Source organism: Condylura cristata, unplaced genomic scaffold (assembly GCF_000260355.1).
Source record: "Condylura cristata isolate star-nosed mole 26May11 unplaced genomic scaffold, ConCri1.0 scaffold00001, whole genome shotgun sequence".
Taxonomy (NCBI): Eukaryota; Metazoa; Chordata; class Mammalia; order Eulipotyphla; family Talpidae; genus Condylura; species Condylura cristata.
Genome location: NW_004567102.1, coordinates 10,735,907 through 10,748,713, shown reverse-complemented (window position 1 = coordinate 10,748,713; position 12,807 = coordinate 10,735,907). Strand labels below are relative to the sequence as shown.

At 52.2% G+C, this 12,807-nt stretch overlaps 2 protein-coding genes across 2 annotated transcripts in view; one reads left to right on the top strand and one right to left on the bottom strand.

Moving 5' to 3' along the window:
- Nucleotides 1-2,277: 2,277 nt before the first annotated feature.
- Nucleotides 2,278-9,478, top strand: TCTE1 (t-complex-associated-testis-expressed 1). The gene is made up of 4 exons (XM_004674019.2): nt 2,278-2,543; nt 3,706-4,274; nt 6,314-6,763; nt 8,800-9,478. The coding sequence occupies exons 1-4, from the start codon at nt 2,282-2,284 to the stop codon at nt 8,995-8,997; spliced, it is 1,479 nt and encodes a 492-aa protein (XP_004674076.1). The 5' UTR covers nt 2,278-2,281; the 3' UTR covers nt 8,998-9,478.
- A 2,976-nt stretch (nt 9,479-12,454) lies between these two features.
- The window catches only part of TMEM151B (transmembrane protein 151B), a 3,937-nt gene continuing 3,584 nt past the window's right edge, over nt 12,455-12,807 (bottom strand). Inside the window, exon 3 of the mRNA XM_004674018.2 lies at nt 12,455-12,805. Coding sequence (XP_004674075.1) covers nt 12,539-12,805 — 267 coding nt within the window. The 3' untranslated portion in view covers nt 12,455-12,538. The remainder of the gene's footprint in view (nt 12,806-12,807) is intronic.

Below are 12,807 nucleotides of genomic sequence, written 5' to 3'. Positions count from 1 at the left end.
CACACACACACACACACACACACACACACACACACACACACACACACACACACACACACACACCAGTCAGGCTCTTCCTCCTTGAGATGCCTGCGGGCTGGGGAGCACCATCTGGCCCCCTCCATCTGCCAAGGACACCTTTGCTGGTTCAGAGTGTTCCTTCCCACCGGCCACTACACAGCGCACAGACACGGGGTAGAGATCTGAGAGGAAACTGCCTGCAGGAGCCGCTGGCTCTAAGCAGTCCCACTCCCACCTGCAGTCTCCGGGCTTGAGCCCCCCCCCCCCCAGCAAGAGTTTCAAGGATAAGAATGGGGGGGTGTCCCCAGACACATCCTCTGTCTTGTCTCCAGCCCCAGATTTAGCTGCCTTTTCACCTCCCACGCCTTCCCGCTGCCGTCTGGAATGCTGGGAGCCTGGGACAACTAGGAAGACTTCAGGGACACTGACTGGCAAGGAGGGCGCCCAGAGCACAGAGGGGAGGGAAACGCTGGCACCTCTCTGGGCCCGCCACTCTTCCCCTCTCGGCCTGCACTGCCCAAAACAGTGGCCACTAGGCATGGCTATTAAGTCATCGGATTTTGACGGCTTGCTAGGTATGAAAACATAAGTAATATCTCAGTCATCATTTCTATGTGATCTTGGTCCTCTTGGGTTAAATGTCAAATGAATCTCATCTGTTTCGCTTTAATTTTTTTTTTTCAAAAGGAAATTGACACTTGTGCTTATTGCGGCACTATTTACTATAGCCAAATTGTGGAAACAACCTAACTGCCCATAAAACAGGTGAATGGATCAAGAAGATATGGTATAGAAATACATACATGTATACATATACACATATTATACATGTATATATATGTGCATACACAGTACACTATTACTCAGTAATTGCAACAGATAAACTGATGCCATTTGCACTAATATGGATGGAACTGGTAAGTGAAGTAAGTCAATAAAAGAAAGATAAATATGGGACTGTACCACTAATGTGTATAATACATAGTAACTCAATTAAGGGTCAGGTAAAGACAAACTTAAAAACTAACCCTTGAAAGCTGTTATTCAGGGGGCTAAGGTTGGAGGAGGTACAGAGAAAGGTTGAGGAGAGGTAAAGATTGAGAGAAGGGAACACAAGGGACTATTTTAGTGTTTCACTTTACTTTTTTAATGTGGGCACTAGAAAGTTTAAAATAGCGTGCATGGCTTCACTTCGGCTTGCATTATTTTTGTTGGGCACTGCTGCTCTCAACCCATCCTCCAAGTCAGGCAGTTGGCTGTCCTGTCCTTAGTGAGGGGAGCTCCTTGGAACTGAACCTTTTTACACCTCAGTCTTTGGTAGTACAGACCCTGGCCCCTTTGCCCTTTGGGGACAGTGCAATGGAGGATCAGATGTATAAACTAGATTTGTATAGTGAGTTTGCATCTGTCCTTGTTAGTCATAAGCTGTGTGAGGGTGGGCAAGTCAGTGAATCTCTGTGCTTCAATTTCACACCAGAAGAATCGGAATAACACGTGCTCCTATACAAAAGGCTCTTGTGAAGATTAAATGTGTTCACATGCAGAAAGAATAAACAGGAGAAAGCGCCTGACATAGCGCAATTGCTTTATACTCTGTGGCTATGACAATCACCCCCTCATTCTCAGGCAACACCTTCCAAGACTCCCAGTACATGCCTGAAACCACAGACAGTACTGAGCCCTATATATTTTTTTCCTATTCCCACATCCCTATGATGAAGTTTAATTTACAAATTAAGGCACAGCAAGACACTGCCGAGTAATAATAAAGCAGAGCAGTTAGAACAATATATGGTTACACGAATGCAGTCTCTAGCTCTTAAAACATCTTATTGCATGGAGTATTTTTGGACTGCAGTTGACAGCACAAAACTGAAACCATGGAAATTGAAACCTCAGATAAACAAGGACTACTGTTATTATATTCAAATTTGGGGCTATTCCTTATTATAGTCACGTGTCACGATAGAATATTCCTTATTATAGTCACATGTAATGCCTCTTCGGGGGCATTCTTTTATTCACCCCCCCATCATCTTCTTGGCATGTGTTACCCTCCCTTCCGCTGAGAACAAACTGCTAATGACCACCCTGCCATCCATCTTGGTAGTTGCCCACTAAGACCCTCTCACATAACTCTCCACCCCCACCCCATCTTCCTCCAGACTTCCATCAGGACTAAGGAATGGCCAGTGGGTGAGAATTCCCATTACGAAGCCACCACCAAGGGACCACTGGTCCTCGGTCACCAGACCCCAGCATGCAGGAACCTCGCAACCTATCAGTATCCGGGCCCAGCCGCTCCTCGGCCTCCATGCTGGAAAAGTCCTCCGCAGCAGGTCAACCTTCTGGTTTAGGTGCATGGTCCTCGAGGAACATCCAATCCCAAACAAAGCCCAAAACTCCAAATTCTAAAACACGCTGGATGCGCAGGATCATCGCTGAAGATGAGGAATGGTCGCTGGCCATAGTGCCCCTCCTCACAGAGCTCTGCATTCAACACATCGTCAAGAACTTCCAGAGTAAGTCTGTCCCTGGGGAGGAGGGAGAATGGGGGAAGTGGGGAAGGGCAGGTGGGGACTCCCGGGGCTGCACCTGTCCTCTGACTGTGTTCTCATCCCCGTGAACACTTCCCTTCCCTCTCCTGGGGCCAAGGCAGTTTCTCCTACTGGATCCATTCCCAGGCCTGTGCTCTCTCACCGTTCCCACTCTCTTCAGCAAAACCCAACCCAAAGTTTGCCTGCCTCCTCCTCCAGAAAGCCCTCCATGGTTGAATGCCCTCCATTCTCCGTTCTCCTAGTCTTTCTGCTGTGGTAGATCCTTTTTTTTTTTTTTTTGAAAGATTTATTTATTTATATTTATGCATACAGGAACTGGGATACACGTCAGAGTTGCAGGGGGTGAGAAGATTCACCAGAGACATAGTGGGCAGCAGAACAGGCAGATGTACCAAAATACACTGCTGAGGGGAGCAGTGGGAGAGACAGGAGCGGTCTGCCACGCCATGTGGGTCAGCTCCCTGGCTGGGATCCAGCTCCATGCTGCCGTGGCTGCGGATAGCTTCACAGTGCTGCACTTTAACCCGCTGTGCCACAAGGGCGGGCCTTGTGGTAGATCCTTGAGTTGTCTGTACCCGTTTGCTCTGTAAACGTTCCTTCTTTACAGACCAGTTGACAGTCTCTTCGACCAGATGCGTAGCTCTCCCAGATTATTATTTTGCCTACAGCACCTAAATTACCACTCAGGTTGTAATGGATTTGTGTAACTTGCGTGTTATCTCTTTCCCCTCAGAGGGTGCAGCTTTCTCTATGTTGTTCACGCCAGCATACACAGCACTTAGTGAATGAAATCAAATTGATTCTGAAACCTCTGAAGTCAGGGGCTACTCCTCTGTCAGACTAAGGGATCACAGAGGGCTGGGTCTGAGAGTCTTGCTCAGACTGGGAGCTCCCTGAGACCAGACGCTGATGGCCCACCCTCAGGCAGGGACCAGGGTCGTGGCTGTCTTCCCCACTCAGAGTGGCCCTCTCTGAGAAAAAGATGTCTCCCCTCTCAGACTGGAGTACCCTGAGGGCAGAAGAGGGTTTTCCCTCTCCGTACTGCCCGCAAGCAGGCCTGGACCAGAGGATGGTGTCCTGGAGTCCCCAACACCCCAAAAGTGCTTTCTTCCCACTGTTCCCACAGACAATCCTATCCTGAAGCAGCTGCTCCCCAAGCACCAGCAGAAGGTCCTGAACCTCCTGTCACCCGACCTGCCGCTAACCGTGACTGCCAATCTGATCCAAGACGAGAATTACTGGCGCCGCTGCTGCTCCAAACGCTGGGAGGTGTGTCACGTGGCCATGTACGGCAACAGCTGGAAGCGCATGTTCTTCGAGCGGCACCTGGAGAACCTGCTGGAGCACTTCATCCCAAACATCACGGACCCCGCAGTGATCCTGGACCTGCTGCCTCTGTGCAGGAATTACGTGCGCAGACTCTGTGTGCAGCAGTTCCTCCCTCCCGTTCAGCTACCGCCTCCACCCCGCAGTGGGGACCAGTCTGACTCTGGCAGCGAGGGGGACATGGAAGAGCTCGTCACCGACCACTACCAACTGGGTAATCTGGTGGCTGGCCTGAGCCATCTGGAGGAGCTGGACCTAGTGTATGGAGTTAAGGACTGTGGCATGAACTTTGAGTGGAACCTCTTCCTCTTCACATACCGTGATTGCCACTCACTGGCAGCCACCATCAAGGCGTGCCACACCCTCAAGGTACCACCTGCCTGCCCGCCTGCTTCCCCGCCCCCCATCCCAGCGGTTCCCTGGTTAACCTCTCCCCTCACATTACTACTCTGTCGCCATCTTCCTCCCAGATTTCCTGCTCATTCACTGACCATAAGTCTTTTCATGCCCATGCACCAATCTGGGTTCTGGGGTTGTAGAGATGAACAAGGCCTTCCCGGTTCACCAGCCTTTTATTCAACCAACAAACATCTGCACTCCAGGCCCCGTTGGAGGTGCTGAAGACTCAACAATGAGCAAAATTATACCATTTGTGCTGTCTGAAGGGATAAAAGGCACTAATCAGCAGCTACAAACATGAACTTGCAACTGGGATAAGGTTGCCATATTTAGCAAATAAAAATACAGGACGCCCAGTTAAATTTAAATTTCAGATACATGACAAGCAACTTTTTAGTATAAGTGTGTCCCAAATATCTTTGGTGGAAGAGGGGGAGCCTGCCAGGAACTCAGAGGGAGGAAGAAAAGGGCCACACAGCGTTATATCTTGGAGCCCAGGGAGGAGGGGCATTTCAAGGAGTGAACAGAAATGGGTGGGGTGGAGCTGAGGACCGGATCTGGCACCCATGGAGGTCATTGAGGAGCTGGGTCAGTGCAAGGCCAGAAGCGGGAGCCAAATTGGAGTGGCTTGTGGATATAGTGGGGAGCACTATGATCAACTTTCTGAAGAACTTAACTATGAAGAAAGGGAAAGGTGGAACAAAAAGCACAAGGCAATGGGGAGACTATGATCAACTTTCTGAAGAACTTAACTATGAAGAAAGGGAAAGGTGGAACAAAAAGCAATGCACTTGATTTTTCTTAAAAAAAAAAAAAAAAAAGCTTGCATGTGTTTTAAGTCAATTACAAGAAAGAGGCAGAATACAGGAGAGAGACACAGGTTCAGTGACCAAAGATTGTTCTTGAGAAGGCAGAAGGGGTGGGACCCAGGACCCACATGTATCTGGCTTTGAGCAGAGGGGAGAAGGGATGTGGTGGGCAGCAGTGGGAGTGTTGTTAGAAACGTGAGGGGTCCCATTCACTGTCTGGGAAGGCAGGAGGAGACTTACCTTCTGAAAAGAGATCGTAGGGTGGTCCCCTGAGATTTTTGGAAGCTGGAGAGTTATAGTTTATGAGCAGGTGTCTTAGGCAGAGAGGAGAGTTGAACTGGCACACAAAGGAACCATCAGCCAATTCAGCCAGTTCCATCATATAATGCTGTGTCCTCCCTCTGAGTTCTTCCTCCCTCTGAGTTCCTAGCAGGCTCCCCCTCTTCCACCAAAAATATTTGGGACACACTTATACTGATATGGGCACAGACACAGAAAATGAGAGCGTGGGGTTGATCCAGGATTGGAGCTTTGCCAGACAGAAGCAATGAAATAACCGTAGGGGCCAGAGACTGTGTCAGCCGGAGGAATGTAAAGAAAGGAGAGAGCTGAAGCACAGGGAAAGCATGGAGATGCCAGACTCTCAGAGGGCTCCCAAAAAAGGGAAGAGACGACAGTGAGAAGGAAAGGAAGGGGGGGGTCCCCATCCCCAGTTCGAGTCCTATCTCCTTTCTTTCTTCCTTCATCCCATCTACTTCCTGTTTCTCCCTGTCAATATCCTTCAAAGGGTTCCTCTCCTTGTCCTGGTCAACCTAAGCCACCTGAGCAGGGTGCAGTGAGGGGCTGGGGCAGACAGGGATAAGAGACCCAGATCAGAACCCGCCTCTGCAGCTTTAGCATGGTGTGACTTGGGCAGAAGATGTAAGTACCCTAAGCCTCCGCTCCACATCTACCTATAAAGCGTACAGAACGGTCTGCCTCACCGGGATGCTCAGCCTGGAGCTGAGGATTGTGAAAGACCCTAGCAGCATGCCCAGCACATCATCTTATCTCCATCAGTGGTAGCCTTCGCCCCGCCACCATTTCTGAACCACTCTGCCATGCTAGGCAGAGCCAACCAGGTAGCCACTACCAGGTGAGCAGACTCTCAGGCCTTCCTGTGACTCTGCCAGGCACTGTACACCCTCTACCTGCCCACAGATCTTCAAGTTAACCCGAAGCAAGGTGGACGACGACAAGTCACGCATCCTAATTCGAAGTCTCCTGGACCACCCAGCCATTGAGGAGCTGGACCTGTCACACAACCTCATCGGGGACCGTGGAGCACGTGCGGCCGCCAAGCTGCTGAGCCACAGCCGCCTGCGTGTGCTCAACCTGGCCAACAACCAGGTGCGCGCATCTGGCGCACAGTCACTGGCTCACGCCCTGGCGCACAACACCAACCTCATTTCCCTCAACCTGCGCCTCAACTGCATCGAGGATGAGGGTGGCCAGGCACTCGCCCATGCCCTGCAGACCAACAAGTGCCTCACCACACTGCATCTCGGGGGCAATGAGCTATCTGAGCCCACCGCCTCCACCTTCTCCCAGGTGCTTTCCGTCAACACCACACTCACCAGCATCAACCTATCTTGCAATCACATTGGGCTGGTGAGTCACCACTTCTGTGACAGGTGGGGCTAGGGAGAGGCTCTGGGGGCTGGGGGCTGGAGATGGAGTCCTGCTGCCACAGGGTAGCTGCAGTAAAATCACAGACTTTACCAGGTTCCAATCCACCTCTGGCAGTTAGTGCTTGTCAGGTTATTTAATCTTTTCGGGGCCTCTATTTTCTCATCTGTAAAATGGGAGTAATAATAGTATCTAATAAGTATTGTAACTGGGAGGATCTGAAAGCAATGAATTGTTGCAGTTACTGGGTATGTCCTCAGAAATTGCTGGCTGTTACTATTACAAAGGGTTCTCTAGTCTATGCTAGGCATACACAACATTCACTCGCTGAATTAAAGGTGTTCCTTTAATCCTAAATTATGCAGAGAGAGATGCATATTATAAGCCCACTTAGAGATGGAAAATTGAGTTTCAGAGAAGTCAGTGAGTTCCTATGAACATCCAGTAATAGAAGGTGCCATAGCAGTGATTCAAACCCAGAACTAATGCCAAGTTTGGTCCTTTCTATTGGACAATGTCTTTCGAACTTTTGTGGTCAACTTATAGAGTAAGAAATGCAACTTACACAAATACCTAGTGATCACAACTATATCAATATAATGTAATTGAGAATTGCCTTACTGCTTCATGCTATATGCTGACATTTTCCTTTATATGCTGCTATTTTTTTTTTAGATTTATTTATTTGTGCATACAGAACTGGGGTACAGGCCAGAGGCTCAGGGGCGGCGAGAGGCTTCACCAGAGACAGAGTGGGGGGCAGAACAGGCAAATCGTCGAAGTACACTGCTGAGGGGAGCAGTGGGCAGGTCAGGAGAGGTTTGCCAAACCATGTGGTCACCTCCGGGGCAGGCAGGGATTGAACTCACACAGAAGTGGCTTTAGCTTCTCAGTGCTGTGCTTTAACCCGCTGCGCCACCAGGGAGGGCCCTACTATTTCGTTTTTTTAAGATTTATTTTACTAATTTATGCATAGAAGAACTGGGGTGTAGGCCAGAAGTAAGAGGCTTCACCAGAGACAGAGTGGGGAGCAGAAGAGGCAGACTGACTGAAATGCACTCCTGAGGGGAGTAGTGGGCAAGACAACAGTGGTCTGCCATGCTATGTGGGTCTCCTCCCTGGTTGGGATCAAACTCATGCTGCAGTGGCTTGATAGTGCTGAGACTTTAACCTCCACGCCACCAGGAAGGCCCCTGTTTCATTTTTTTAAATGCTCTGTAGCCCATCAATTTGACGTTGCTCACTCTGTTGGGTCACAACCATAGACCAGCAGCACCCTGCCCTCCAAAATAAAGTTCTTTCACATTGGGCCTGGTCCACCCCTAACCAGTAGAGGGAGGACTAGAAGGAAGACCCTCTGTGTAGGACCTGCATCCTCTACTAACCCCCCAAGAGAAATGTCCTCACTCAAACACCCAATCCCTTGGGGAAATGAAGTATGGGGACGGGAGTGCTCCTGGCTACCAAAAGCTTAGCCAGCAAGGAGATTCACTATGGCCATAACTAGAAAACCCCAGGGTACAGGGGGTCAGGGGATGGTATCCCCTACTCCGCTCACCCCAGCCACGTGCAGGGGCCTCTTGGTGTTCCCATGGTCCTGTGAGGCCACTGTGCCCAGGTAGGGCCATGCCTGGAGGCAAGCAGAGCGAGAACAACCCCCTCCCCACCTCAACACTCTTTTCAGAGTCAGGAGGGTCTTTCCAAAAGTCACCCCCTCTGAGCTTACTCCTCACACCTTAGCCAGATTTATCTCACTTACCCATGGCTGAGCCAGAGGAATGGAATGACTGTCACTGCTTAAGAGTCATGTTTGCAAACTACTGGGGTTGAAAAATCAATTGAGTTTTGAGCACCACTTTTTTTTATGGCACAGAGTAGGCTAGAACCCCAAAGAAGATGTCAGTGCGATGCACAAGTCGATTGGTCTGTGAGTCTCTATACCTAGGTATGTAGATTGTGTGTAACCCTGGGTAGTGGTAAAAGGTAAAAAAGACCTCTTCCTCTGGCCCTTCTCCCAGGATGGCGGAAAGCAGCTCTTGGACGGCATGTCAGACAACAGGACCCTCCTGCAGTTTGACCTGCGCCTATCAGACGTAGCCCAGGAGAGCGAGTACCTTATCAGCCAGGCCCTCAACGTCAACCGTGAGGCAGCACGTCAGCGGGCCTTGAATCCCAGCCACTTCATGACCAAGGATCCTGAGAACCCTGAGGGGTAGGAGGAGGACAGGGTGGGGCAATGAGTAGACCTGGGCTATGCCTCTGCCATGTCTGCCTCAGAATGTCACACTGCTGAGGGGGCCATGGTGGGAAGGAGCAGTGGGTAGGACACCATTTGAATATGACTGGGGTGAGGGATCAAGGATTGTGTGGATACAGACAGAGGGGAGGGCCTGGGAAAGGGGAAGAAGAAGTATGCTGCTGTACCCTGGCCCCACACCCCCGGAGGGGTATGACTGAAGTCTGAAATGCCCAACTTCTTCCAGAAATGGAAGGCAGACAGAACCTTGAGACTGTATCTGCCCTGACTCCCCCAGGGGCAGCCCATCCTCCCGCCTACTTAACAGTCCCTGGACCTCTTGGCCTTCAAAATCTTCCACTCTTCAATCTTTCCTTCCTCCCTCTCTCTTTCCTCTGGCTACAGCAAAGCTTCGCCTAGTTCTTCCTCCCTCAGCCCTGCAGATAGCACCTCCCTCTTGTTTGACTCTGCTTTAAGTGATCCAGTTCTAAAGGCCATGCCATCCCTTAACCAGACTTCCACCCTCCAAACCTGGGGAAAAGAAAACAGATGACAAGGGGCGCTTAGACCCAGTGGCCGCCCCATAGAGTCGCTCAGGGGAGGCAGAGATGGTGGGGAAGTGCCACACTGGGAAAGGAAGTCAGTGAGTCGTTGCAACTTTATTATCCACCAGTTTGATTTGTACAATCTTTGCGCTTGAAAATTCACAACAGAAAGGCCACAGTGTGATGCACCCAATTGACACAGACCTGTCTTCTCCCCAGGCAGGCCCAGCTCACCCCACAAGCCCTTGTCCCCAGGACACACACAATCTCAGAGGCACCCTCCATGAGTCTCCATCACTCAGTGGCTGCCCAGCCCTAGGGCCACACCCACAGGAATTACATCAACCCTTGGAAGCCAAGAGAGGACCTGACTGATGGGCACAGGCTGAGCCCCAGCCCACAGCCCCCTCAGACCAAGGCACCCAGAACCTCCCCACTCTTTTTCCCAAAGGATGGGTAGTGGTTCGCACCCACAGCCTCAGGGTACCTGCTCTCTAGAGACTCCTCCTAACCAGCAAGAGCTGAACAGAGCACCAAAGGGAGCTTGGGAGTGACTGCACGTGAGTGCCTGTCCGGGCCACCTACAGTCTGTCCGTGCCTGACACCCTCTGACAGTTCTGGAGTGCAAATGTGTAGGTGTGAGTGTGTGTGTGTGTGTGTGTGTACATAGCCACAGCTGCTAGCAGAGGTTCTAATTAGAGAAACAAGAACATTCAGTGTAAAGTTTAATTTTAGAGATTAATTAATTTTCTGGTTTTCGTTTTCCCTGGCAATCAGTAAAGCTACCAAGAAAATAGACCAAAGAATCGGTTTCTCTCTAAGTCTGTACGTGTGGGAGGTGAGGCTGTCTGTGTGAGAAGACCTAGACAGAGATGGTCAAAACAGGCAAAAATAATAGGAGCCCCCCCACTTCCTCCCTTCCCACCTCGGGTTTTGTCTCAGGAACAGGCCCGAGGGAGGAAGAGCTGAGTTCCTCCCTCCTCCAGGCTGCCCCCACACGAGGACATAACATCCAGGTGCCAGTTGGCCAAGAACTGGGGCCTGAGGCCACAGCTCACCACCTGTGCCTCACAGATGTCCATTCAGAGGAAAGACGGGTGCTCTAACCGCCAGGCTCCCAAGGAGCACAGACTCAGGGTCTAGATGGATTCCGTGCTGGCAGCAGGTGGGCACTGCTACCCAGGGGAACTGAGCGGGCCACTGTTCCCTCCTGCCAAGCCGCCTCTTCTCCAGCCTCCTCTCCCTTCCCACTCAGCCATCTCCACTTGAAAGTAAAGCTCAGTATCTGAAGGGCTGAGGGCCAGGCTGGGTGTCCCCACAATCTGTGCCTCCCACTTTCCCCAGGAAGGAAGGAAGAGGAGCCAGAGATGTTGCATAGGGTGGAGGCCACACCCATGGTGGGCACAGGCCTGGCTAGGCTGAAGAGGAGGGAGGAGTGGCTCTGATGGCCCGGTGAAGTGAGAAGCATCGGGGATGAGTAATGTTGATGGCTCAAAATTTATCCTCTCCAGCTTGAAATGTAAGCTTAATCCCTGGGCGCTAAACCAGCTGGGAAAACTTTAGCCAGAGGAGTTTGGAGGGCAGGAGGTTGTACACAGACATGCACACTGAAGCACACGGGGATGGGGCAGTGGGCGTGGGGGAGCTTTGGGGAAACAGGAAGTGGGGTCAGCACCCCAGGATGGTGCCAGGATGCCCCTTCCAAGACCCTGAGACACACAGCAGAGCTCAGGGATAGAGGACAGAGGGGTTGGGCAAGATTTAGAGAATTCCTGCCTCTGTACTGCCACTGAAAGAGAGGATTTCTCCAACTGGGGCTGTGACATCCTCAGCCCTGTGGAGGAATGTGTGGAGACGACCACCTTCCATTCCTACCCACCAGTCTTGGGGCACCAAGGCGCACCCCCACCTCTAATGGCCCTTTCATTCTACTCTCCGTCCTCTCTCCTCTCCGTCCTCTCTCCTCTCCCACCTGCTTCCATGGCTCCTGTTGCCTTCCAGGTCTGTCTCCCTGCTCTCCCCAATTACTCACTCGCCTTGGCCACCTTTCAGGGTGTCAGGGAGTGCCCTCTCAGAAGGGCACCGTCACCATCCTGGGGTGCTGACCCCACCTCCTCCAGGGGAGGAGGCTGAGTTTAGGGAAAGGACTGAGATGCCCCACCCACTGCATGTGCCTCCTCTCTCTGCGCTGGCCACAGTTACTCAGAGCCAGGGATAGAGTGGGAGGGACATTTGTGTGGCAAGCACAGTCCCCAAAGGACCAGGACTCCTGGGGGCCCAGAGAGACAAACAACAGTGGAGGGAGGGGCAGAAAGGAAACCCCGATCTTTGGGGCCAGCGCCAAGAAGAGGATAGCAACATTTCCACGTTTTGAGATGGCTATTGGGGCTACACCTGGCCCCTACCTCGGACCCACTGAATTCATTAGCTGGCCGGATGCAGCCCTGAAGCCCGCCAAACCACCACCCCCTCAATAGAGAGAGGCCCCGTAGGGCAAGGCATGGGAGGAAGGAAAGCCCCAGTTTCACTTCCCCACAGCCTCTAAACCTCCCCAGCTGCACAGCGAGGGCCTCTAACTGGAGATAAGGCCCAAGCGGGTCCCACAGCACAGTTGCCACATAACAGTCAGAAGATCCAGAAGGCTGGACGGAAATCTCGAATGTGCGTGTAAGAAGGGGAGATACCCCTTAGGGATTCAGGAACCGGGACGGGACTGAAAGAGACAAGTCTGCGGGGGGGGGGGGGGTCCTCCGGAACCCCACCCCCTCCTACCATCTGTCCCTTTATGTACAGGGAAGGTGGGGTCTCTGCCCCAGGGGTCTGTCCCTCACACATCGCCTGCCCCCTTCCACCCGACCCCCACCGTGCCCACCCAGCTTCAGTCACCTTCGTGACTGCCCCTGCTACACGCAGGGAGCTCAGTCAGCGAGGGGCAGGCAGGAGGACGGCGGGCCTGACCTGTCCAGGGGCCGGAGGTCACAGTGAGGTTTCTACGCAGGAGCCATGGCGGTGCAGTGGCCGGTGGCTGTGGCCCAGACACCCCTCCTGCCGGTGCACGATGAGGACAGGGAAGTAGAGGGCGTCGTGGTAGGGTGGCGGCGGCCCGGCCTCCTCCTCGTCGTCGTCGTCCTCCTCGTCGTCCCCCATGCTGGCCTGGCTGGACAGCCGCGTCTGCTCCGTGGGGCAGCTCGCCTCGTTGATGCTCCCGCTCCGGCTGCGCCAGAGACAGCTGCGTCGGGAGCCGT